The sequence below is a fragment of the Lissotriton vulgaris genome, chromosome 6 (genome assembly GCF_964263255.1).
Source record: "Lissotriton vulgaris chromosome 6, aLisVul1.2, whole genome shotgun sequence".
Taxonomy (NCBI): domain Eukaryota; kingdom Metazoa; phylum Chordata; class Amphibia; order Caudata; family Salamandridae; genus Lissotriton; species Lissotriton vulgaris.
In genome coordinates, this window is record NC_141694.1 from 1,659,177,806 (window position 1) to 1,659,205,693 (window position 27,888).

At 52.1% G+C, this 27,888-nt stretch overlaps 1 protein-coding gene across 1 annotated transcript in view; it reads left to right on the forward strand.

Annotated features, from left to right (window-relative positions):
* The window catches only part of TRERF1 (transcriptional regulating factor 1), a 635,163-nt gene that overhangs the window by 437,134 nt on the left and 170,141 nt on the right, over positions 1–27,888 (forward strand). Inside the window, exons 10-12 of the mRNA XM_086927823.1 lie at positions 16,243–16,382; positions 16,748–16,851; positions 25,799–25,874. Coding sequence (XP_086783949.1) covers positions 16,243–16,382; positions 16,748–16,851; positions 25,799–25,874 — 320 coding nt within the window. The remainder of the gene's footprint in view (positions 1–16,242; positions 16,383–16,747; positions 16,852–25,798; positions 25,875–27,888) is intronic.

Genomic DNA, 27,888 nt, shown 5'->3' on the forward strand with positions numbered 1-27,888 from the left:
AGTTGAGCTGCCCAATAATACAACTGAATATGAGGGAGGGCTATACCACCGTCATACCAGCCCCGGATCAGTTTACCCCTTGAAATACGCGCAGGTTTATTTCCCCAGAGCAGGCCTGAGACAACCGCTTCTATATTTTTAAAATATTATAATACGACTCGGAACAGGTTATTTTCCAATACATAAAGGAGTCGGGGAAGTGTCATCATTTTAAAAAGGGCTGCCTTGCCCAGGAGGGTCAGAGGCAGGTTATGCCAGTGTATCACATCACGCCGAAATCGTTCAAGCGGGGGCTCTAAATTTTTGATGAGGAAGGCCTCTGATCCAGGCGTTACCCAAATACCCAAGTACTTAAAAGAGTCTTCCGTGATCGTGAGCGGACAGTCCGCAGGGAGGAATGGGGGCGGGCCCTTAAGGACGAACAACACTGATTTGGACCAATTGATGGTATAACCCGATGCCCGACCGAAGATTTCACAGATATTTAAAAGTACTAATATAGAGCGGCGTGGGGAAGACAAATATAACAACACGTCATCCACATGAAGAGAAATGCGGTCCTCCCAAGTCGCAGTCCAATGAAGTCCCCGAATCATGGGGTCCAAGCGGATCCAGGCCGCCAAAGGCTCCAGCGCCATTGCAAACAATAACAGAGACAGTGGGCAGCCCTGGCGCGTACCCCGTCCCAACGGAAAGTCTCTAGAGATATGACCATTCGCCACCACATGTGCGAGCGGACGTGAATACAATAATTTCACCCATGCGCTGAATTTGTGGCCGAAGCCCAGGTGTTTGAGAACCGCAAACAAGTAAGGCCATTCCACCATATCGAATGCCATCCGGGCGTCGAGAGAAAGGATAACTGCGGGCTCTTGGAGATATGCCATATGCGCCATGACTGCCTGAACCATCCTGAGATTGAGCGCAGTATTTTTATTAAGCATGAACCCGGACTGATCCGGGTGAATCAGGGTTTCGAGGTGTGGGGTTAGTCGGGTGGCGAGCAATTTCGCGAGTATCTTGGCCTCGGCGTTGAGCAGAGATATTGGGCGATATGAGGAACATTCATCCGGGGGTTTACCAAGTTTTGGCACAGCAATTATGGTAGCCATTCGTTGGTCACGGGGCAGATCCCCCTCCTCTAAGCTAATTGTAAATATTGTTAAGAGATGCGGGCAGTCAGGTCAGATGTACGTTTATAGAGCTCAATGGGGATGCCATTGGGTCCCATAGCTTTCCCCGACTGTAGGGAGTGGATGGCAGTCAGCAGTTCATCAATTGTAATATCAGCCTCCAGAGATAGAGCTGCTTCGTCAGACAGGGCAGGCATTTTAATATCTTTAATGTATGTTAGCGCCTCTTCTGTTGTCATGTGTGAGGCAGAAGTGTATACCTGTTCAAAATATCCAGCCATAGCATCTACTATGTCTTCCGGGGCGGTTACCACTTACCCAGTCTGAGTACGGAGCTGTGCTATCGTTCTCTGTGCTCTCTTTCTTATCTAACCACGCCAAAGCCTGCCCGCTTTGTCCCCTACTTCATATATTGTGTGCCTTGTGGCTTGTATCCGCAGTTTAACCTGGTCACGCTGAAACTCGTTGAGTGTACTTGATTTTGTGCTGTATCTAGAGTGGGATTCTCCTGATGTCGGGCCTGAGATTCAGCCAGATCTTCCTCCAGGGCCTCTAACTCACTTTTCGCCTTACGTTTATGGCCAGTTATGGAGGCAATTGCCTGTGCCCTCACCACTGGTTTATGTTTCCCACAATACATTAGGGGATTGCACTGAAGACACATTTTCTTGAAAATAATGTTTTGTGACTGCGACTATATCTTTCCGGATCGTAGGGACTTGTAAATAACCTGGATGGATAGGGAAAACACGCTTCCTCACCCTAACGTGCATCGTGTAGGCCAGGGAAATGGGTGAATGGTCCGGAAGCGCTGCGTATTGGGATGTGTATACCTCCAAGCGTCTGTGAGACCTAAAGCATCTATGAACCCCCTCATACGGGTACCACCCGCTCCAAGTGTCCTACTGGGGTAGCGGTCCTTAGTGCCATCTAGGACTGTGTTAAAATCGCCTCCCAAAATCAATTCCCCTTCGGGTAGGTTTAATAGGAACGTACTAAGCGCCGGGAAGGCCAAAGTCTGGAGGGCCGGGGAATGTAAGCTGACACAACATTAAAATGCTTCCCCTTCCACTAACATGATAAAGCCGCAAAACGTCCCCGATCATCAGTCCAGGTTCGGTGTACCAACAGTGGGAACTGCTTACGATCCATAGCTCTGCTCGCCGAACCCACCAGATGGGTTTCTTGATATAATGCCACCGCTGGTGCGTTACGTCGTAAATATTGCAGCACCAACCCTCTTTTAATCCTATCCCCCAGACCATGCACATTCCAGGTAAGCAACGTTAGGGTAGACACCAGGGACTTCTGAGTGTTATGAGTACCCTCTCCGGAACCTGGCAACCCCGTTTCTACCGCCATAAGCAATGTTGTGGTACAAAGTAACCCCAATGATGTGCGCCCCGAAAATGGTAACCTGCATATTCTACATCAAGCATTGCCCTGAACAGAAAAACAACTAAACAAAATACAATTGGAACAAACCACCCTTCCCTTCCCACCCATCACCCTGCCTCCCTGCTCGACGGGTTCAAAACTACCCGCCACCCCAACAACGCAGAGTGCTTAATACCCTTTCCCAGTTCTGCAATGAAGGGGAGAAGAGAAAACAGCCCGCCCCTCTTCGGGCCAGTACACCGAAAACTTCAGTAACCCAGAGCCCTTTAGTAGAGTCCGCGAACATGACTAAGGTGGGGCAGTCTCTCCAAAAGTGTCCAAATAACCTCACTGCAGAGAATCCCCCCGGCATTTAATGTAAATTTCCTAAGAGCAGCAACATCGAACACTGCAACACTATCAGAGTCTTCTATTACCCAGGACAGCATTATCAGAGAAGATACAGTCCTAAGGAGGCTAGAGCCAGATTGTCCGCCACAGCCACAGGTTCAGACAGAGATGGACAGTTCTCCTCCTTCAAAAGATTAATGTTCATTCTTGCTCCATATCTTCCTGCTGTTCATTGCGCCTCGCGTCTCGATGCCCAGCACGGCCTGACCTCGCTGTCTTACGCCATCCCTCCAGCCAGTCCTGTGCCTTCTCAGGCGTGGAGAAATAACAAGCTTTACCTTCTGCTTCCACTCTCAATTTGGCTAGAAATAGCATGGAGTATTTTAGTTCACGCTCCCGAAGAGCCTTCTTCACTTCGAGGAATCGTCTGCGCTGCTTCGTGACTGCGGCCCTGTAGTCCGGGAAGATCGTGATTGTGGCGTTGTCAATACGGATCGGAGGGGCCTGCCAAGTGGCTTGCAGGATTGCATCACGGTCCCTGAAATTGAATATGCGCGCCAGGATCGGTCGTGGGGGGGCACTGGTTTTGGCCTGCCGCCCGGGACCCGGTGCACGCGCTCCACAGAAAAGATATTTGACAAACCTCTTGGCTGGAGGTGAGTTGTCACTAGGTCCTCCACAAAAAGATCCAGGGCCTGTTCCCCTACCGTCTCCGGATCGCCAATAAGGCGGATGTTATTCCATCTCGAGCGCCTCTCCTGATCTTCGATGCGGGCCATCATGAGCTTATTGTAAGCCTCCAGCTGCCGCACCTGTTTCTTGAGGGTGGAAGTGTCAGATGAGAGGGTTGCTGTCGTCGTTTCAACTTCGGACACCTTGGTAGATATTTTATTAGAATCAGCTCTGATCAGTGCCAGGTCAAATGCGACGTTGCCGATTCTTGAATCAACTTATTGAGGGTGGTCATAATGTCTTGCAAGGTGACCTCCTGTGGAGCCCCGCCAATCGCCCCTGGTGTCGACAGGACTTCCTTGTCGTGCGCATCCCCCTGCGACTTAGTAAATGTATATTTGTCCAGCTTTACCTGGTTGGCCCCTTTACCAGTTCTGTTGCTCATGGTACCATCAGAGGGAAGGATTTTGCGTAAAGCAGGGTCCGTGAATGACGCTGTCTGTCGTTCAGAGCACTTTTACGCCGCTGTAAGGTAGTATAGTCAGGCCCCTATGGCGTGGGGGGGGGGTGAAATCAGCACTGCCCGTAGAAATCTGGCAGTCTCACAGATTTTGCCCCCACAGGTGGGTTGGTAACTCCCAGGTCTGGAGCCGCAGAATCACGGAGCAGCACGCGCCCGAGACAGCTCAGCTGGATGAAGCGGGGTAGCACATCAGCCCCCAGGGGGCAGAGCGATATTGTAGCAGTGATGGCAGCCCACAGTCTCTATGTGTTATAAAACAGCATGTGCGAGACGACACTCCCGCAATGTGTAGCGCAGGGGACATCAAACCGGTCCTGGAGGGCCGAATCGATGCCAGATTATTGGGATATCCCCATTGAGATACATGTAGTAATTTTTAAAATCTGGCATGGATCTCGCCCTCCAGGACCGGTTTGGAGACCCCTGGTGTAGCGTGTCCCGGGGGGTGCCTCCGCCAGTTCTAATGTACAGCCTCTCCCCGGTGGTCATCAGCCCGAGGGCTTAAAATGGCGGCAGGGGGAATTCTGCAACCTCCGCCCCGGCCACCCGTTATTCACGTTTATGTAGCTTTGCGGGGACGCCTCCAGTCCTTACCCCGCAGTAGCATCAACTCCGCTGTTCAGCGCAGCCTCGGGGACGGAGGGGGGGGACGCTCCGCCTGCCGACACTACCGCTCCACCCCGATCCGACCCCCAGGCCACTCAACTCGGATACTTCTGGAACTGTGGGTCCCGCTGCCATGTCCCTGTAGGCCGCTGGATTCCGCTCACCGTCTCCGCTACAGAGTGGTCCCGTTTCGTCCCTGAGTTGATCACGGACGATGTAAGCCACTCTCATCCCCTCCTCCTTCACTTTTCTATGCAGATTGGATTGCGGATTACAGTATGGATAGACAGGGCCCGCTTCTGGAGCTCGGAGCTTCTCTAGGCTGCGGCCATATTCCTTGGCTGCTAGCCACGCCCCCGCTTTTGACCTCCCATAAGTATAACATAAATAAACTTCAGGTCTTGCAAAACGCTGTGGCTAGACTTTTGCTGAAAATTCCCAAATTCTGTTCAGTATCACAAGATTTGAAAAGGCTGCAATGGCTTCCTGTTAAACAAAGAAGCACCTTTAAGTTGTTGTGTTTAACCTATAAGGCAGTCCATAATCTCCCTGTTAGAAAGCTGCACTCAGCCACTGCAAACCTATTGGTACAGCCTAGCTTCAAACAAGTACGATGGGGATGGAAAAGCATTGTGCTTTAAGCATCCTAAGTATGGAATACACTTCCTCTCAGTATAAAAAAAGCATCCAGTCTCTTTGCTGTAAAGACATGGCTATTCAGGTCTTGGTAACTCGTGTGACAGTCCCATGCTATACGTGAAGTTTTATAGGTCTGGGCAAATGTGATATATGCTGAGGTTTCAGGCAGAACCTTAAGAGAGGACCTTTTTTAAGGCTACAAACAATATGAACTAAGCCACATGATTCACCTTCCTGGAAGAGAGCATGCATCTCAAAAGTAAAAGACCTCCTGTTCATCATAACCTTCAAGAACATTCAATAAAACATCATTTTTGTGTGTACCAGTTCTAACCATTTTAACAAAAGTGTTGACAGTCCCTGACGTATCTCCTGTGAAATCTAATGTGCTGAAGAGTGAGTTAGACCTCCGATGTGGTTTCTGTGTTTATATTTCTTTTCAATTCCCACACATAATTGCACTGCTTGCATTATGCCTTCTCTTCTCTACAAAATTGGGTGTGTTCTCAGAAATAAATATTCGAGATGCGTATGAATACTTTGCTACACTATAGCTGGATCTCTTTTTCCTTTTATATTTTGCAGATAGATATGCATTAATTACACTGTTGTCTTTCTTCTTTCTTGACTCTGAAAAAACAAGCCTTGGCAAAGCTAATAGGGCACGCCTTTTGGACTTATTGTCTTTGCAGTGGTTTCTGATAGATACTTCTGACCATAGATTCCTCACCTGTAGAATGTCCCCAGGTGCCAGACTGGATCCGGAAGACCTTTCAGCATAACCTCTGCATGTCAGCAGGTGGTGTTGTGTGACTCAATGACGACTCTGCTACACCCTGGAAGTGACTGCTGTACCGCACACAAGCAGAATGACATCAGATCCTTTCATTCTGACCTTCGTGTGTGAATCGGTACTTAGCTCCAACTTTTTTCTAGTCAGTTGACGAGTCTTTTTGTCAAACCTTTTTCAAGTGTGCATGGGCATGTCCCTTATAAAACAGCATTATTTCAGCCTTGTTGGGACTGTCGCAAAAAATATCAATTGAGGATTCTCATGAGGTGAGCCTCCGGTGTCTGAGCTGGGCCGTTGCTCAAAGTTGTAAGTCGGTAGTGTGCCTGAAGGCGATCCGAGACCCCAAAGTCAAGCTGTATGTCGCCGAACATTGCAGGAAGTCAGGTGAGGCTTGTTCCTGCTCAAAGTTGAGAACAAGGATTGGTACACGCTCTCTGGTGGCCCCGCGAAAGGTCATTGTTGTGATCCATGTCTTTGGGTAAGTCTAAATCAAAGAAGAAACGCAAGACACCCAAGGGTGCCTCTCCCCAGCCTTGTTCCTGATCCCCTACTGTGGACCCCATTCAGCAGCTAGTTCCAATGTACCCCAATTTTTGGGTCTTTCAGCGACGCCACAACAGATTGAGGCATTCAAGGAGGCCATGCTCTGGTTCTTTGGCTTCCTAATGGCGTGACTTCGGCCCCACAAATCCAAGGAAGCCTGTGGTCGGATTACCACTTGTGGGTTCGTCGACAGATTTAGTTCAGGCTTCAGAGCTGACTCCACACCTGGCACAACGATCCATGACAGTTCATGCCGCGTTGATGCTGGCACTGATACCACCGACAATGGAGGAAGATGTTGATCCTATTGTCCTGTCTGACACCAAATCCAATCCATCACAACCATCAGCGAAGCCATGTTCCAGCACAGTTCCAACAGACCTGGCCCCAATACAGTTTGACTTACAAAAGAACCCTTGCCAAAGAGCTGTTCTCTAGTACTCCGCCATTGTTTCAGATCAGACTCTGGCCAAACCCACCCCTTTTTGGCAATGACGGTGATGCGGATGAGTTTATCCCTCAGTATGACGACAACTTTTATATGAACCTACAAGAGGTCAGTTGGCTGAACAGCTCCCGTGACATGGAGTTAGACTCACCTCTTTGCCATTTTATGGAAAAAAAGCCTTCGTTCGCCATGGTCATTAGACGAGTGGCAGAGGTTTTGGATCTTGAGTTACCTCCCATTGATGGGAAAATCAACGGAAGATGTACAGCAAGTTAACAAATTAACACAGCACCTTAGTGCAGACTCACACAACAAAATTGTTCAGCGGTTCAGGTTTTTACAGTGGCATTGGACTGGTCCAGTGCTTTGTCACTCTCCTCAAACTCCTGCCAGAGCTGGTCCAATCATTAAGATCTTCTATCAATTTAGCATGAGTGCGTACTTCAACCATTGTCTGCTCCTTCGGCAACTCCCTCACATCTTTTTAACATTCATCTAAATCAGGGTCTGCGGGGAGGTTCACATATATAGTAATATGCTTTCTGGCCTGAAGAATGTACAATGCTTTTAATCTATATTACAGTTGTTCTTCTAAGGTCTTTAGTCTAGCCCTATGATGCAGTACCGGACAGAATATTGTGTTATACTTCAGACAGTTTTTTGTGGTCTTTTTCACTATTGCTTACCATAACCAGCCCACCAGCAGCAAGACGTATCATATGCTTAAGCTGGCCTTCATATTATCACATCTGTGACAAACCTCTGGTCTTTTGTGGGAAGATCTTGTACATGATAACTGGTGTAAAATGCACTGAGTACCATTGCATAAGTTTGAATCCAGCATTAATTGTGCATTACATAGTGTATGCAAACACTCTATCCCACTGTGCATCAGTTAAGGAGTACCCCTAGTGTTTGCCCTATCAAACTCTTGAATGCAGTTGTCTTAGCTAATGTTCACCTTTTAGGGCTTTGTAGCGCAAAGAGATATGGGATGTGGTCCATCGGCTAGACTGCCGACTTTAATGCTGGAAACCATAGTTCGAGCCTGGGGGTCTCGTCCACATCCTGTGATTCTGGGCAAACCACTTAATCTCCCCGTGCCTGAATATGTAATGTAAATACGGTGCTCATGTAAAGGGCTCCAATACCTTCGGGTCGAGTTCGCGCTATAGAAATATGCAACAAAAAAAAGATATATATAGCACCCACCCCCCTGCAATTGGATCAGTTCTAACCGCAGAGTCAGGATGCAGGTCAAACTATGCCAAACCTTTCTATTCACTGCTGCCAGTCGCATGCAGGAAAGTAATTGACTGGAGGAAACTCAGAATTTCTCCATGACTTTCTCAAATATCAGAAAACGTTTGTCATTGTATAGATCACCCATTAATAAGCTACCTCTATACCCCAACCCCCAGTTCAGCCTGCTGTTGTGGCTTCACTGCGTGTAGATTTAAATCCAAGTATTCACTATAATGACACCACAGCAATGGACTAGAACAATCTGTGATATTGCTTGTGGCTTGCTGCCTCATCCTAGATATATGTGCAATTAAGTATGACCCTCTTGGATCTCACCATATCATGACACGAGTAAATACCAAAGCTTCACAACGCCATGACATTCTTGAGAGCAGTCTAAACTCCTCATGGGGGAAGGGTAGGGGGGGGGGGGGCAAATGTACCAAGTGTAGCATCTGAGCAGCCATATGAGATAACATTCTAGGTGTGGAGATGCATTCCACAGCTCTCACATGGTAGTGTCTTTACCTCCAAACTAGGCCTTATTTTCCTGTCTGCCCAGATCACGGACACAAGCTGTATCCACTCGTTGAATATACTTGCAGGGAGCTCAAATAAATTCCCATGGAATACTTGAAGATATTACTATAGAATCATGCTGCACAATGCTGCGGTCAGTCAGTCGGTTATCCAATGAAGGACAACTGTTGGACCGTTTTATGCAGATTCAGTTCCAAAGATAACACTTCCCTTTTTTACTCTACTACCTTAATTGGTAACTTAGCCTTACCACTTGTAGTGCTATGGTCCAAATGTAAGGAATTACATTAGCATTCGCTTCCCTTTATTTAGTGCCTAGTCTGCTGTGTAGTCATCAGATTTTAGGCCCTTTGGCAGATAGTATATGATTGATTTACTAAATGGTCACACTATTACCCTTCTCACAAACTGCTTAAATCATTAATGCCACTGTTTTATATGAAGGACATGGTATGGTAGCAGGCATGTAGAATACAAGCAGAATCTGTAGTGTGAAATTAAAAACACCAAAAAGAGTTTAGTAGTTTGTTACAAAAAAGATATTAGAATAAGTTTAATGGAAATCAGATTTAAAAATGCTTTAGATCAGAATGTGTAGAAACAGAAAGAGAGTCTTTCTTCCTTGAAATGACCTATTGGTAAAAAAGAAATGTTTCCATAACTTTTCATCTGAAAGAGACACGTTAGTGATAGATTCCTTACCTTAGAATATCCCCAGGCGTCAGACTGGATCCGGAAACTTTTGCGTAGCAATACACCTGCGCGCCGGTAGGCGTCGTCGGCGGCTCCGCGTTCGTCGTCGGCGTCGTGAGCGCCGGAATGACGTTGTCGGAGTACTTAGACGGCGCCCATGCGCGCTGACGTCAGTTCTTCTTTTTTCCGCGCCAGCTAGCGCAGATCCGGAAGAAGCTCTACCCCCAGTCAATTTTTGACTGAACTTTTTGATCCTTTTGATCTCTCATTTTTGTCGAGTTCTCGACTCTATCGGTGCCAGGGATGCCCGGGTTCAAGCCTTGCTCGAAGTGCGATCGACTCATGTCGGTCACGGACCCCCATCGCCGGTGCCTGAAGTGCTTAGGCCTCGACCACGACGATCGGCCCGCGCCGCTCCAGGTCCCGGTCCCACGGGAGGTCGAGGGACAGGTCGCGAGGTCGGAGTCATCGAAGCTCCGGAAGTGGACACCGATCGTCTGGTTCCAAGTCCTCAGGTAAGAGGCATAAGAGGTCGGAGCGACGTCATCGATCCTCCGACCCGCCCCGACGCTCGCACGATGCGGCCGGGGGCTCGGGCGACACCGCCCACGCGGCTCCGCGGGAGTCGCAAGCGTCGCCGCCTGCCCCACACCTTCGGGTCCCTGGGCACGGCGCGACGCCGGAGGAGGTCGAGAGGTACCTCATGGCCATGAGGGCCCTCCCTCCTCAGTCCGTTCCCGTGGCGCCTTCGGGCCGATCGGTTCCGTCTGGAGGTCCTTCCGGGTCGGGTGCTTCGGCCCCGACGCCGTCGGGTGCTTCGGCTCCGACGCCGCTGGCGACTTCGGTCTCGGCGCCGCAGGACCTCACTGGATCCGGTTCCGGATCCGGGTCCTCGCCGGTCGACCTTACGACCTCGCCGGCGCCGTCCCTTCAGGTGTCCCCCCCCGATGGCCAATGTGGTTGCCGCCCCCAATGTTTCCTGCGGTCCTACTCAGGCGCCGGAAGGGCACCGCTGGGCGCCGATTCCGACGGCCTTTGGGGATTTTTATCTCCACGAGGAGGCCCTGTCTACTAATCCTGGTTTCCAGGACACAGGTGACGAGGAAAATTGGGAGGGGTCCGAGGACACTCTGGCACAAGATTGCCAGTCACAGCAGGACTGGACATATGAGCTTGGGAAGGCCAGTGGTATTGACACATCGCCAGACACTGGATTTACCTCGCCTCCGACTGTGGTTTCGGAGGCGGGTTCTACTTACAGCATAGTGTTGACGAAGGCAGCTAAGGCCTTAAACCTTCAGCTCCCCGTCGCGGCCGTGAGGACTAATCTCCTCACTGAGGTACTCAAACCGCAGTCAAGCTCCGTGGAGCCCCTGCTGCCGTTCAATGAGGCCTTATGTGACGTTCTTCTGGGCACTTGGTCCAAGCCCGCCACAGGCCCGCCTGTGGATAGGAACGTGGCCAGACGCTACCGCCCGGCCCCGGGCGACCCATGCTTTTTTCCACCCATCCCACCCCTGAGAGTCTGGTCATCCAGGCCTCAAACTCCCACACCGCATTCCCGTCGGCCCCGCCCGACAGGGAATCCAAGAGATATGAACAGTTCGGGAAGAAGGTTTTCTCGTCTGTTAGCTTGGGGCTGCTGTCTGTGAACACCGCCTGTCTCTTGGGCCGCTACACCCACACTCTGTGGGACACGGTTGCGGAGGTGCTGCCAAGATGCCCGGAGGAGGTCCAGGCTAAACTCGGCCAAGCCCTTGCGGACGGCCGAGATGCAGCACGCTTTTCTATCCGGTGTGGGCTGGATACAACGGACTCACTGGGCAGGGCGATGGCAACGACGGTGGCGGTTCGACGCCACGCCTGGCCTGGTTGAGGTCCGCCAACTTCTCGGCCGATGTCCAGGCCACACTCCTGGACATGCCGTTTGATGGCCGTCACCTCTTCGGCGACAAGGCAGACCATGCGCTGGAACGTTTCAAGGACTCCAGGGCTACGGCCAAGTCCTTGGGCCTCACGGCCCCACGCCAGCAAACGGGTGCCTTTCGCTCCTTTCGTGGCCACGGAAGGGGCGCCCCACCACGTACCGTCAGCCACACTCCGCAAAATGTCCAGTAGCGCGGTGGCGGACGTGGAAACCGCCGTGGCGGCGGTCGGGGACCGCGGCGAGGCCAGTCCACACCTCCCTCCACACCTCCCTCAGCAGCACCTGCCTCAAAACCTTCCTAGTCCGAGTTTTCAGGCCCATGTGACGTCTGTGGGGGGGCAGGGTTCGCCATCACCTCTCCCACTGGCATACAGTCACGTCGGACAGGTGGGTGCTGCAGATTGTCCGAAGGGGCTACTCCCTCCCCTTCGAGGCATCCCCTCCATCCATGCCACCGCAATACCACCGCGTGTCGGGGGATCACTTGCAACTTCTGCAAGCGGAAGTCACGAGCGCGTCATCGAGCGCGTTCCTGGGCCAGAAGTAGGGTGTGGATGTTACTCCCACTACTTTCTGGTGCCCAAGAAGGGCAAAGGGGGCCTACGCCCTATCTTGGACTTGCGGAACGTCAACGGCTTCCTCCGGACGGAGAAGTTCAAGATGCTGACTTTGGCTCAGGTCCTGGCTGCCCTGGACCCGGGAGACTGGATGGTAGCTTTGGACCTGCAGGATGCCTATTTCCACATCCCCGTCCTGCCGGCCCACCGGCGTTACCTGCGGTTCACGGTAGGCCAAGAGCACTTTCAGTTTACCGTGCTCCCCTTCGGCCTTACCAGCGCCCCACGGGTGTTCACGAAGGTGATGGCGGTGGTCGCAGCTCATCTGCGCAGGCAGGGGGTATCAGTCTTCCCCTACCTCGACGACTGGTTGTTGAAGGCGGGCTCGCCCCAGACAGTCGTCAGCCACCTCCAGACTACGGCCGACCTCCTGCACCTGCTGGGGTTCTCCATCAATGTGCCGAAGTCACACCTGTGTCCCTCTCAGAAGCTCCTCTTCATCGGAGCAGTTCTCGACTCGGCGCAGTTTCGGGTTTTCCCACCCGAACAGCGGGTTCGGGATATTCAGGCTCTGGTTCCCATCTTCCAGCCGTTATCCCGAGTCTCGGTCAGGTTGACGCTGCGGCTTCTGGGACTGATGGCCTCCTGCATCCTTCTGGTGCGTCACGCCAGGTGGCGGATGCGGGCTCTGCAGTGGGACCTGAAGTTTCAGTGGGCCCAGCATCAGGGCAACCTGTCCGATCATGTCTTGATCTCGGAGGGCACTGCGAGACAACTGCAGTGGTGGCTCACGGACCGCGACTGGGTCAGTGGCAGATCCCTCTCCCTGCCCCACCCGGAGCACGTAGTTGTGACGGACGCGTCCCTCCAGGGCTGGGGAGGCCACATGGGAGAGGCGGAGATCAGAGGCCTCTCGTCTCCGGCGGAGTCCCGGCTCCATATCAACCTGCTGGAGCTTCGGGCGATTAGTCTAGCACTGAAAGCATTCCTCCCTTCTGTCCGGGGACGTGCAGTGCAAGTGTTCACCGACAACATCACCGCCATGTGGTACTGCAACAAACAAGGCGGAGTGGGGTCGTGGACCCTTTGCCAGGAGGCTCTGCGCCTATGGCAATGGCTGGAACATCAGGGCGTGACCCTGGTGGTTCAACACCTGGCAGGCTCTCTGAATGCCAGGGAGGACGAACTCAGCCGTCGGTGCATGATGGATCACGAATGGCGTCTGAACTCGGACGTGGCGCAAGGTCTCTTTCAGCAGTGGGGAGAGCCTTGGTTATATCTATTCGCCACAGAAGAGAAAGCGCAATGTCATCAGTTCTGCGCGTTGGAATTTCCAAGGCGGCACTCGCTCGGAGACGCTTTTTGTCACGAGTGGAGCTGCGGTCTGTTGTACGCCTTTCCGCCTATACCACTTCTGCCCAGAGTGCTGAAGAAGATCTGGCGCGACCGGGCCCAGGTTATCCTTGTGGCTCCGGACTGGGCACGAAGATACTGGTATCCCGAGCTACTCAGCATGTCAGTCGATCCCCCGATTCGTCTGCCTCTTCGGGAGGACCTTCTGTCGCAGCAGCAGGGGACGGTCCTGCACCCGAACCTGTCCAGTCTCCACCTACAAGCTTGGAGATTGAGCGGTGGCAGTTGAGGCCATTTGACTTGCCTCCTGAAGTCTGTGATATCATTCTGGCAGCCAGGCGTCCCTCCACAAAGTCGGTATACGCCTGCAGGTGGAACAGATTTGTGGCATGGTGCACAGCAAAGGCTGTGGATCCTCTCTCTGCACCCGGTTCGGAAGTGCTGCTCTTTCTTTCTTCCTCTTAAAGGGTACCTTTCTGCTCTATCCGCCTTCTTAAGGCTACCTGATCAGCCTTCTTTATTCAAGTCCCCCATTGTAAGTAGATTTCTGAAGGGCATCACACACATGTTCCCTCCTGTTCCCTTCGTGATGCCCCAGTGGGACTTGAATCTTGTTCTCACTTATCTGATGTGTGCTCCCTTTGAGCCACTCCATAACTGTCCTCTCCGTCTTCTCACGTTGAAAACTGCCTTCCTGGTTGCCATCACCTCTGCCAGGAGAGTGAGTGAGCTCCAGGCTCTTTCTTCTTCTCCACCTTTCCTGTCTGTTCATCCTGACAAGGTGGTGTTACGTACACGACCTTCCTTTCTGCCCAAGGTTGTCACGGCCTTCCACATCGGGCAGTCCATCACTTTGCCCACCTTCTTTCCGCCTCCGCATCCCTCGAAAGAGGAAGAGAGGCTCCACCGTCTGGATCCAAAACGTGCGCTCTCCTACTACTTAGATCGCACACGCCAATTCCGGGTGGATGACCAAATCTTTGTTGGTTACGTGGGCGCGAAGAAGGGAAAGGCTGTACACAAGAGGACCATTTCGAGGTGGATCATCTTGTGTATTCAAGCATGTTATTCCATGGCGAGGAAGGAGCCCCCGGCTGGGCTGTGGGCTCACTCCACTCGGGCCTCGGCGACAACAACTGCCCTGGGCCGAGGGGTCCCCTTGCAGGACATTTGCCAGGCAGCTACGTGGGCCTCGCTGCACACGTTCGCAAGACACTACTGCCTGGACAGTCAAGTCCGGAGGGATGGCTTCTTTGGCCGTTCCGTCCTCCAGGACTTTCTGGTGTGATATTGGTTCGCAGACCCACCACTGGGGTTGGTATTGCTGGGGTATCTATTCTAAGGTAAGGAATCTATCACTAACGTGTCTCTTTCAGATGCACAAGTTACTACTTGTGTAACGATATATCTGTAAGAGACATTAGTTAGTGATAGATTCCTTACGGACCCACCCATCCTCCCCGTTCTGCGAACCGATATCTAGGGTTAAGGTCATCCCCTTTCAGGGTCCTAGTTCCATGGCACCAGTGTTAGTTCTATCATGGCTCTGCGTATCTGGCGCGGAAAAGCTGTGTATCAGAACTGACGTCAGCGCGCATGGGCGCCATCTAAGTACTCCAACGACGTCATTCCGGCGCTCACGACGCCGACGGCGAACGCGGAGCCGCAGACGACGCCTACCGGCGCGCAGGGGTATTGCTACGCAAAGGTTTCCGGATCCAGTCTGACGCCTGGGGATATTCTAAGGGAAGGAATCTATCACTAACTAATGTCTCTTACAGATATATCGTTACACAAGTAGTAACTTGTGCTTTACGCTTATCACTGTTCATTTTAGAAAAAAACAGATCACAAGAATGAAATATGTTTAAATACCAGCTGTAATTATACTTTGTTCCCTGCCTTTCGCCATAACTGCTGGTTCTTGCTGCAGGCATTAGGAAGTAACAACTCAACTGCGATACCTTTTTTAAACACGTCATTTTTATTGGCATTTATCAAATACATGCGTCAATCATTTCAGAATGGTACATTGTCATTTTTTAAAGGCATTCCAATTTTAATACAATGATTTTACTCCCGCATCACGGTCCTCAGTTTAATGTCTGCAGATCTTTTCTTTTTCGTTTTTTTGCAGATTTATTAGAGCGAACTCGACCCCAAGGTATTGGAACCCTTTACATGAGCACCAGTTATGTTACACAAGGACACATTCATTATTATTTTTTGGTAGGCACGGGGAGATTAAGTGATTTGCCCAGAATCACAGGATGTGGAGTCAACCCTGAGACTCGAACCTTGGTTTCCCAGCTCCAAAGTCGGCAGCTCTAACCATGAGACCACATCATCTCCCCGATCATGCGGGTATGCCCCAGGTCTTACCATCTACTGTAGGAATTGAGTGTGAGATCGATCTGTCAAGGGTGACCCTTAAGCTTTCCCACCAGATATCTGGGCTTAGTTGCTATCAAAAGTGCTTGAGTCCACAGGGTGATTTGCGCCACCCCTCTATGACTGCATGCTAGTCAGGGTATGCTAAATATGCCATGAGATGAAAACTAACCAAACCCATTATTTTCCACCTACTCCCTCGTGGAAATGTAATTCTCTAATTCTGTTGTAGGGGGTCATGGGGCCCGCTTCTGCGGAAGGGGTGGGGCATCTGCTTCACTGTACTAACGTACTATAGTTGAGCACCTACATCATTTGCCTACGTCACACCACAACAGTAATAAGGAAATCATAAAGCTGCATTTATTCAAGCTCCAGTATATTATAAAAATATTTCCATTTCTTGTGGCTGCCATTAAACAGTAATTCTATCACCATTTCATCTTGTCAGGCGTATCAATATTGGACCAAGGTTCCAGGCTAAAATTCCTGAGCTTCAGAGCCTTTCCTTCTTGGAGATGGAAGAGCACAAGGCGACCCTTGTTTGGAAACCATTGACAGCACTGGAAAGCAAAGCGTGTCTACAGCAAGGTGCGTGTCCTGTGTGTCCTGCAATATTTTGAGGTTGAACAGAAGAACATTTTCCGGGTATCTTAAAGTTATAGTCCGTTTTATTCGCTGTCCAAAAGCAGAGGACTGAGAAAAGTGGGAGATAAAAATAGATGTCAGGTGGGACTGTTTGAATGGGTTTATTAATGGTATATTAAATAGGATAAGTAGAATAATTTATAGGTAGTTAAGTAGAATAATTTATAATCTTTTAGCATGGAAATATAAATACATACATAAAATATATCAAAAATATAATATCTAAAGACATTACTGTTCATTTGAAGGAGTATTTGTGTGCTGATATTCAACAGTGTTCATTGGTTTTTCACTTTTATTTCTAACAGTAAAGGATTTCTTGAACATGTCTTGTTCAAGTGTATTGCCTGGCGGTGGAACAAATTTAGAGTATGCTCTGCACTCACTTTTTGAAGTCAATGGAGATGTTATGGTAAGACAAAAAATGATGTTAACAAGTCTTGATTTTTTAGAATTGAAAGAGAATTTTCCTTTACTTCCGGTTGTGCTTGTGAGTGGGCGTATGGGCACTGGCAATAGGTCTGAATGGGTGGGTGACAGGATGGGCGGGTTTATGACCCTTGGCTTTTAAAGCACAATGGGATAGTTGCATTGGTTAGTGCGTAAAAGAATTTAAAAACCATGGCCCTTATTTACGGCGATTTGGTGTACAGCAGCGCAGCATCTCAGCTTGCTGCACTGCCCTACGCCAAAGTGAAAGGGCCGGAATGCACCATATTTATGCAATACGGTTCATTCCTGTCCTTCCCCCTGTGCTGGCTCTGTTTCAGCAGCCTAGTCCCAAAGCATGCACCCTTGCACCATGTTGCAAGGGTGCCTGTGTTTTCGGCAGAATTGTTTTTGTGTGGGAAGCTGCACCTTCTTGCACAAAAACAATCCTGAGAGGCGTTTTCTCCTTTATATGTGCCGTCTGGCAAATTCGTGGTCTGGAACACGGTTGAAGTCTTCTCTTCATTTTGTGATCAATTTCAGACTGTCCCCCAACAACTTGTAGTAGGTGGAAGCGGGACTCCGGAGCTCCTCCGTGACCGCCTCGCACCACCACATATCCTGCGCCCCGGCTCGGACCCCGAGCCCACAAAAGTATCCAGGAGGGTATCAGGAGCATGTAAGGGGATCCTGGAGGTCTGGGGGCCCCTGTAACTGCCCTCACAGAACTTTTGACGGAGAGCGAGGCACCCGGAGAAACGAGCGCCCAAAATGGCGGCCGCCGTCCCGGCCTGAAACGCCTGGCAGCGGAGCCCTGGAAGCGACGAGGAGCCCTGGGACGCTGCGACAGCTGCCCGTTTGCCAGCGGAGGCCCCCTTGCACCCATCGGAGGTGAGGAGCACTGGCTGGCGCCACAGTGTAAGCGGGACCGGAGGGCGAGGGACGACCGGTTTACCTGACCCCAAGATGGAGCCGCCTGAGTGCCAGTGACTGCCCTGGCTGCCGATTGCGGAGTCCCTGGGGCCTCGTGGGGTGCTGAGCTCACCCTCCAGACGGTGGGATAGTCCGGGGCCCCCCCCACCGGGGGAAGTGCGGAGCCCACATCACCAGCAGGCCAGTGGCGCACGGACAGCGACGGTGAGGAGAGTGGAAGCGGAGGCACAGGCTGCCTACTCCTGAGAGGCACCTGGTCTGCAGGCGGGAAGAGGTGGCTGCCTGGCCAGAGACGCCCGCGTACCGAGAACCACACCGGGGCTAGTACTTGCAGGCGCGAAGTCAGCCTGGGACACCCAGACGGGGGAGACCTCGCCAAGCGATCGAACGCAGAGCACTGGTGCCCCACAGTCCTGGTGGAGCGGGACCTGATCCTTGGGCTGCTTGTTGACCTGGACCCTGCCTGACGCGGGCCCAGAGGCGCGCAAGAGCTGAGTGCCTGTGACGGAGCTGGGGTGGAGAGCGGGAGCACCAGCGGCCACCGCAGGGGCACACAAAGCTAGCTGCCCGCCAGCATGGTGCGGTGAGGCAGAAAGAAGGGCTATGAAGCCCTGAAGCTGGATGACCCGGGCCACCTCGTGGAAGAAGATACACCGGGGCCTGGATTGGGGAGCTCGGCCTGCCCACTGGACCCTTCCCTGGGGTACATCATGCAGGCGATCGTGGCGTCGCGGGAAGCCCTCGAAAAGCGCATGGATACCATCGGATCGGACCTGACCTTGCTGAAGGACGACCATAGGAAGCTGAAGGAGCGAGTGGCGACCTCGGAGGTAACCCTGAAAGGTCTGCCTGGGGACGTAGATGCTCTAAAGGCATCATTGGCGGAGATGGCGCAGAAGGTACGAGTGCTGGAGCTCAGGGCTGAGGACAGCGAAGGGCGCTCTCGGCGCAATAACCTCCGCCTCGTGGGGGTCCCCGAAAAAGTGGAGGGGCAGGATGCGGTCTCCTACCTGGAGGGCTGGCTGCGGACTGAGGTAGCCCCAGAAGGACTTTCCCCGTTATTTGCCATTGAGCGGGACACAGAGTCCCTGCGCCCCCCCCCCCAAGCCGGGGGGGCCGCCGCGTCCAATAGTACTGCGTCTCCTGCACTTCAGAGACAGGGACCACATCCTGCGGAGGGTGAGAGACCTCCCGGACCTGAGAGTCGACAATAGCAGGGTCATGGTCTTCCCGGACTTCACTAGGGACGTGCAAAAACAAAGGGCCTCCTTCCTGGCGGTCAAGCGGAAACTGAGGTCGCTGCAGCTGCCCTATGCTATGCTGTTCCCGGCACGGCTGAGGGTAATTGCTGGGGAGCGCACCCACTTTTTCCTAACACCACAGGAGGCTTGGAGCTGGTTGGATGCCAGAGGGGAGTCGTGCGCAGATCCCCCGCCGGAGACCTCACCCAGGAGACTTTCCACGGAAACGACGCCGACACGACGATCTGGCTCCCCGTTGGGATGGCAGCAGGAACGAGCTAAGGCGGTGCTGGCAGTGGCGGCAATCAGCCAGGGAGAATCCAGCCCCTCCAGTAGCGCATCGGAGCAGTCGAAGGTCATTGCTCCCAGCCCTGGCTCCAGCAGTGGGCACGAGCTCTCAGAGACGGACCTGCCGGTGGTGACTCCCCAAACAGCAGACGGAATTCTTGGCTGATCTAGATCGCAGGACACTGGCCGCATATGTAAGGTACTGGGGTGTGGATGGGGGCCGCTTCCGGACGTTATGTAGTGAGGTGCGGATACCCCCTGGGACTTATCACTGAGATCTTGGGGGAGGGAAGAGTCGGGAGACCTCTCCTGAGTGTTTTTGGGGGGGGTGGGGCGGGGGCGGGGGGCTTCGGGCCTGTCTGGGGTCGGCGTCACAGCCACCCTAGCCCTATTCTACTGTGATACACTTTTGCTACTTGAGTTTGGATGGGGTTTCCATGTTGGTGTCTGTCCTGGGGTGTGGGAGTTGGGGTAGTTTGATTACACAGGTTAGGGGGGGGACGGGGTGGGGCCTGGGCGTGCTGGGGGGGTCACTGAGAGGGTAGATAGAACACGGTGGACTCTGCAATGGGATCCGACTTAGGCTACAAATGTCTCACATGGAATGTAAGGGGGATGCATTCGATGCATAGGCGACACAAGATCCACTCCTATTTAGTCAGGCGGGGCATTCACATTGCCTTCCTCCAGGAAACGCATCTGCTAGCTAAGGAAGGGAAGGCGCTGCAACGACGTTGGAGGGGGCAAGTCTACCACCCTGGCTACTCTGCTTATGCTAGGTGGGTGGCCATTTGGATACGGGCGGGGGTACCTTTCCAGTGCACACAACAGGTAATTGACCCGGAGGGGAGATACATAATGCAACAAGGCAAACTAGATGGGAATGACCTTAATTTGGGTTGTTTGTACGCCCCGAATGTGGACCAGCCTGCATTTCTCTCCCTGCTGTCCAACAAACTGGCCCCGTTCTTAGTGGAACCCTTGCTCCTGGGCGGCAACTTTAATAGTGTGACTGACACTGCCCTGGACAGATCGCACCCCCCCCTACCAAATGCACCAGCTGGCAAATTGGCACTTGCGCGCTCCGCCTGGCAACGCCAGTGGAGGCTGGTCGACTCGTGAAGGGCTAACCACCCGTCGGACAGGGACTACTCGTTCTTCTCCGCTCTCCATGAGTTGCACGTCCGCATAGATGCCTTCCTGTGTTTCCCAGGACGTGCATGCAGAGGTGTGCCACAGTGAGTATCTCACGCGCTCGATCTCTGACCATAACCCGCTTCTCGTGCGGATGCGCTGGTCGCAATACCGAGGATCCCAGCCTGGAAACTTCGCCCGAGGCGCTAGACGACCAGCTCTTCCGAACCACAATAGCCTCGGGCATCGAAGCGTACTTCCAGGTAAACGCGGGCACGGCGGGCTCAGCCGCGACGGAATGGGACGCCTTCAAAACGGTGATGCGGGATCAATGCATTGCGACGACATCAGGGGTGCGGAGAACGTTACTGGAGGATATCGCGAGGGAGGACGAGAAATTACGGGGGCTGGAGAGGGCAAGGCCCGAACGACCGGACACACACGAGGCCCTGCTGGAGGCGCGAGAGGCGGTGGCGGCGACGGTGGAGCGCCTCCGGTGCTTTGACTACAAGGCCTACCTTACACGCGCGCACTCGGAACGTGACAAGTCAGGAGCTCTTCTGGCCTGGCTGGCCAATCCGACTCGCCGGAGTTCGGTCATCCTTGAGCTCAGGGACCACGCGGGGGCGGCGCGATTTGATCAACAGGGGATCAGTGAGTTATTCTATGATTACTACACGGAGCTTTACCGCAGCAGGGTCCTCCCATCGCTGGAGGAATTCCAGGCCTTTATGGAGGATCTTGAGCTGCCGGAGCTGGGCGAGGAGGTCGCGAAGCGGCTCGGGGACAAGATCGAGGAGAGAGAGGTGCGAGTCGCCATCAAGAGCATGGCGAGGAACAAGACGCCGGGCACCAATGGATTCCCAACGGAATTTTATCTCACCTATGTTGATCTCCTTGCGCCCCGGCTGACGTGGCTATATAACGAGTCGAAGCGGCTGGGTGGCCTACCTGCGACCACTGGTGAGGCGCTGATCGTCCCCCTGCTGAAACCGGGCAAGCAACCATGGGACAGAACGGCGTATCGCCCACTGTCCATGCTCAACCTAGACTACAAGATTTTAAGTAAAATCTTGGCGACGCGTTTGCTCCCCCACATGCCCATGCTGGTTCACGCGGACCAGTCGGGCTTCATCCCGACCCGCAAAACGGCGCTTAACGTACAGCGACTCCTACATGTACTGGAGGCTGACACCTATGACGGCGACGAGGCAGTGGTGTTTGCTGTCGATATGGAGAAGGCCTTTGACAGCCTAGAATGGCCTTATCTCTTCCATGTCCTGCGCGCGCTGGGCCTTGGCGAGGGCTTCGTGAAATGGACGATGCTGCTCTACCAGAACGCGACGGCGAGGGTCAGAACTGGGAGGGTTATCTCTGAGATGTGTGTGGTGGGCAGGGGCACCGGCCAGGGATGTCCTCTCTCCCCCCTACTGTTCGCCCTGGCTGTCGAACCCCTTGCGGCGCGAGCCCGGCTGGGCCGGGCGTTTCCGGGACTGTACGTCTATGGACAGGGATGTACCATGTTACAACGCATACCATTACAACTACCTACTATTACAACGCGACCATTACAACGCATACTATTACAACGCATAGCGCTTTGAGGTGCTGGATAGTGGTAAGTATAATTTACTATTCTAACTCCAATCCCCGTGGACACTAGGGAAGGTGTTGGATAGTAAATTATACTTATTCCCTATCCTAGAGCGCCCCCCAGCGCAATGCGTTGTAATGGTATGCGTTGTAAAAGTTGCGTTGTAATAGTAGGTAGTTGTAAAAGTTGCGTTGTAACAGGTGTATACCATGGACAGGTGCACCACATCGCATTGTACGCAGATGATCTGCTGATGTTCTTGGCGGACTCGGCTGACTCCCTGCGTGGAGCTAAGATCCTCCTAAAATCGTTGAGCAGAGTATCGGGCCTCCGAGTGAACTGGGCGAAGTCCCACCTATTCCCAGCCCGCCCACGGGGAATATGCCCACAAACCACAGAGGGTGTGACGGAGGAGAGGAGCCTGCGATACCTTGGCACCTCGATCTTCCATGACAGGGCGGATATCCTTGAGGGAAATATCGGGTCGGCAATCAGGCACACTAAAGGGAACTTTGACTTTTGGAGCACGCTCCCATTGTCACTCATGGGAAGAGTGGCGCTACTCAAGATGGTGACCTTGCCGCGACTGCTTTACTTCTTCGGGACCCTCCCGATCTGGATCCCGGCGAGCTACTTTCGGCGGCTGCGGACGATGGTTATTGGCTTTCTGTGGGGAGCGGGCAGGCGCAGGGTGGCGCATGACACGCTTCTCCGCCCTCGGGCGGATGGAGGGTTGGCAGTGCCAGACTATGAGCTCTACTACCTATCCGCGCAACTGCAATGGCTGACACAATGGGTGGCAAGAGCCAGAAGAGGGGAAGACGCATCAGGAGAACCGGCGGGCCCGGTCCAGGTGTTGTCCCGGATTGCAAACCAAAAAGAGGAGCGTAGAGGTACTGATAGAATCACCCTCCAAAACAAGACTTATATAACCAAAGAGATTCTATCAAAAGAAAATGTGTGAGTGAATAGGTGATGGATTAGGTAGTCAGCTAATGCTCTACCACACAACCCCTTCTTAATGTTCCCAGCTAGAGAAGCTAATAAATTTGTTTTTTTCTACTAAGCCAGGGAATTTTAAAACTTTTTTACTTTTTTCACACCCACTTGTGTTTGGTCCCTACACTTTCACTGATACCCATGCACCCACACATAGCCTCTGTCACAACTTAAGTGCTCCCGCGTAGTCCGTCTGGTCGTAGCACGCCCCGTCCCGTTATAGGGGCGGGAAGACCCCTATGATGAAGCATGACACTAACGGTTTTTTAGTGTGTGAGGGGTATTTTAACAAGCACATTGTGCTCTCATCTTTCCATTTTTAAGAGAGAGCCTAGTACCACTTCTAAAAATGTTGTCCCGGATTGTCCTGGGACTCCCGATGGGAGATTTCCACCTCACTCAGGAATTCGCAACAGCCCGAAAATGCTGGAACAGATATCGCCGAAGGGGCGGTATTACGGTTCCGTATGCACCTGAGATCCCACTCAAACTCTGCGGGGCACTACCGCACGGAGGCTCGTGGTGCGGGCTGGACGGTTGGGACCTGCAGGGGCTGTCGTCCATGGGTGACCTTTACGAAAACGGGGTGCTGTTGCCCTTCGACCTCCTGAAGGACCGCTTTGAGTTGGAGGGGGGGGGGGGGACTTCCTCCTTCACGCGGCGCTAACGGCGGCGATCCGCAAACATTGGAAGACGGGCATGACGGAGCCGCCTCTGTCTCTGGGCTGCCAGTATGTAGTGATGATGGCGGGGACGGTCAAGGCTGTCACATGCCTGTATCGGCGCATGGTCTCGGAGTCCATCGCCCCACTGCTGGCCTTGAAGGCGAAATGGGAGGCTGATCTGGCGACTGAAATCCCTGAGGAGGCATGGAATGGCATACTGGAAAGGGCCCGAAACGGGACGCGCAACGCAAGGTTCCAGCTGGTGCACTTTTATGTCCTACACAGGGCCTACCTGACCCCTGACAAACTACATAAATACTTCCCAGCCCACCCGGCGTCCTGCCCACGTTGCCCGGCAGATTTCGCCGATTTCCAACACATGTTCTGGTCCTGCCCTGAGCTGGGTTCCTTCTGGAGAGAGGTAGTGGATGTTCTGAGGGAGGTAACAGAGAGGGACTTACAACTCACCATGGCACACTGCATCCTACACTGGTTCCCACACACATCAAAGAACAAGGTTACTAGCAAATTTCTGGACCTGGGGCTCCTCCTGGCGAAGCGGGCCATTACGTCCCAATGGAAGGCGACCAGGAGCCCCACGGTAGAGCGGTGGAAGGCTGAGCTACATAAATGGGCCCGGTGTGAGGGAGAGCTTCGTCTGCAGGCCGCACTCAGGGCAGGCAATGACGTGGCTCTGGAGAGGGCCAGGGCATGGGAGGGGCTGGTCCTGGACCTCACGCTTCTGGACATGGACGAGGAGGACACCCCAGCGCATAGCCCGGCTCCGGCGGAGCGCCCGCCTGACGTGGGGATGACTTAGGCCCCCTCTTTTGCTCCCCTATTTCCATTGTGATGACTGACAGATGGTTGTTGATAACTCCTGGTGGTTTACTTCGGATCTGGTTTAGCCGGGAGGGTTGGGGGCGGGGGGGGGGGGGCGGTTCTGGGCGGGGGAAGGGGGGTAGGCGGGGATGGGAGAGTTGGGGGGGATAGGGGGGCTGGTTGATCAGTAATGGTAAAGAGTGACTCTTGGTTCAATTGGACATGGGGCACAGAGGAGGGAGCGTGAGGACTGAAAAGCAGCACTGCCATTTCCCAAACACCTGGTAGTTATTGACCAACGCAGTATTCTCCAGCGCAGCTCTTTCCCCATGATATTGCCGCTCAACCTCCGGGGTGTGAGCTGAATGGCTGTGTGACACGGCTGTGGGGAAGTTGCATATTAATTGAGCGCCAACGGAAATGGCATGAATGCACTGAATGTATCACTTACCTTGCTGCAATAAAAAGATATTTACAAAAAAATGGGGGAATCAGCTATGACAGGAGGATGCTATTGCTGGGATAAAATCGTGCCAGCAGGATTTCCATCTGTTATTACTGGCGTACAAGTGGAATGGGTCACTTAGGGATACCCATGCTATTGCATTGCTGTCACCTCACAATTCTAGATATTTATATTTTCCAAGGCCTGTGTTGCAATGACATACTCCGCCTACATTTGGACCACCAGTTTGGTTTTTTCAATGTGTGTTGCATGCGAGGGGTGACTAGGGGTTTCCCCAAGACTGGCCAGTCTTGAGGGCACTTCACATCTAATGCAGTGAACAAATGAAATGTTTAGTCAGCACTTGTAGAAGCCAGTTTTAATTTTTTTCAATAATATATCCTTGGAAATAGAGATAGTTAATGCATGATATAATATGACAGAGCTAAATATTATAAGACAATATTTTGAGAATTAACCTACAAATTTCCCAAAGACCTTGAGTTATTAACCTGTAATCACAGGATGTTAAAACATTTTATTTGAATTGCAAATGGCTCCTTTAAAAAAAAGGACTAAATGCCTCAATAAAGCAATGGATTAACCAAAAAGTAAAGTCTCTGCCCTGCCAAATCAGTGTTAGTCTGGAGTATCTTAAAAGTACCTTTAATTTAACAACAACAACAACTGACAATAGCAAAAAAGCCTTAAAGTATTGGAACTTTGCATTGCCTGGTTCATTTGGACTCTAGTACTCCTATTTGCTACTGCACAGATGTTGAAGTTTGATTCTTTTTTACGTCTTACAGACTGCCTTGGAACTGCTGCTGTTGAAGAACAAATGTCGATCTAAAAGGCATCCTTTAGCAAATTATCACTATGCTGGTAAGTAACTACCCTTACTTGTTGTTAATCATCTGTCATGCATGAACCTTGTGGACCAAGAGGTATTGCATTTTTTACAGTAATTGAATTGCTTTGAACATTTAACTTTTGGATATGGGTGTTACTACTTGGGTATCTATTCAAAGGTTCAGAAATCTGTGGTTAGGAGTATTCATGTAAAGATTAAGTCACTTACCTTCTGTAATGCCTTTTCTGGTGGATACTGCATCTCATTGCAGGCTCTCCACTCGCCCTCTCTCCTCTGTATTCTGTGGTGTGGGCTTCTCTTCTTAGTGGTAGTTAGTTCCCATATTAGATTTTGCACACTGTCACAGGTCTCAATCTATCATTGGTGTTCCATGTCGGAAGGCGTGGAGTGCTTGGTTATAAACTGAATTCTGTGCGCAGAGGTGATGCCTATGTATGGCTCTGTGCTGTCACTTAAATAGTTGGGACAGGGTCACCATGCACAAGACTCCACTTAATGTTGCGTGGGAGCAACTACTGGTAAAAGTTCTAGATCCAGTCTGGCACCTGGAAGAATTTAAAAGATGAGGAATCTGCACTTCAATGTGGTATTCACCAGAAAGAGCATTAGTAACTAAAGGTAAGTAACTCAAGGAGTGAAATTAAAATTGCTCCTTTACCATGGCTAGTTTCCTGCAGTCCCTTTTTCAGCCAATTATCTGTTCTGCGTGAAGACATGCTGTAATCTATAATGAATGATAATAGAATCCTTAATTTACCCCTCATTTCAGAGTAATTGGTTAGGTACACCAGGGCTCAAAATGATTCGATATAAATACATTCTGTATCTGCGTGGTAGGGTTAAGGAGTGTATTTGGCTCCTTCATGAATGAACCCCTTGGTGTAGCATGATATTTATCTTCTTTCTGGCAATCTTAAGGAGCTGGATAATCTCCAGCAGTTCTCTGTGTGTGAGGTTCTGTTAAAGGATGATTCTAGGCTAGTTGAAGATACTTTCCAGGGCAGAGGTGTTCACACTTTCCCCAGGTCAGGAAGAGCCGTCTCTGGTAGGCGAGCTTCAAAGACCTTGCAGCCTCTCCTGCTACCAGGAACAGGCCCCCCTCCTGTCTCACCCCCTTTTACAGTGGGAAGACAGGCAGGAAACTTTAGCAAGCCCAGGAGCTGTGTTTACCTCTGCCAACTTCACCACTCTAGAGGGGGGGGGGGGGGGCTGAGAGGGGGGTGAGGTCCACTCCTCAGTGCCCGGCATCTTGCTGATGGGGACCTCCCCCAATCCGGGTTAGGGGATGTGCTCTCTCCCCCACGTGGGGCGAGCACACCAATGGTGTAGTCACAGTAAGTCAGCTACTACCTTGAGACCCCAAAAATGCCCCTAAGTACTGTATTTAGGGGGCAGCCCTGATCCCAGAATGTAGTTCCTTATGACCTGAGACGATTGGCAGAGAAGACGACGCTGCAGACGAGGAACACGGCAACAATTGCTTTGGCCCCAGCCCTACCAGCCTGCCTGCTCCTTCCATGAAACCTGCCGCACAATGGCTTCCAACGGAAAACCAGCAACCTCCACAAATCCCAGGAGGGCTGCTCATCTTGTAAAAAGACCGAGACTCCAGCAGACAGAGACTCTGCCTACAAAAGACGCTCCAGGACCCTGCTAACTGTGAGAAACTCACCTGCCTGGCTGACCTCTGCACCTGATGCCCACGCCCGAGTCCAGGTCCACCTTTCAAAGGAGGTTCTCCAGCGGCCTTGAGCTCGAATCCGACGAGGGGCGAATACTCCAAGCCCCGGTAGCCACTACTGCTACCCCAACATCGGGACCTCCCTCCACTTCTACCGGACCGGTAAGCGTATTCCCGACATCAAGAGGCACCCCTGCAGTCTCCGACCCTGCATCCTGGTTACCAGATCCTGACATTGAAGGACATCCCTACTTACCTGCACAGCTGTTGGTTCCTCCCGACACGTCTAAGCACCCTGCAACCGCCTACCTTTGTGCCGCTGGTGGTGTAGTCTTGGTGCTAAC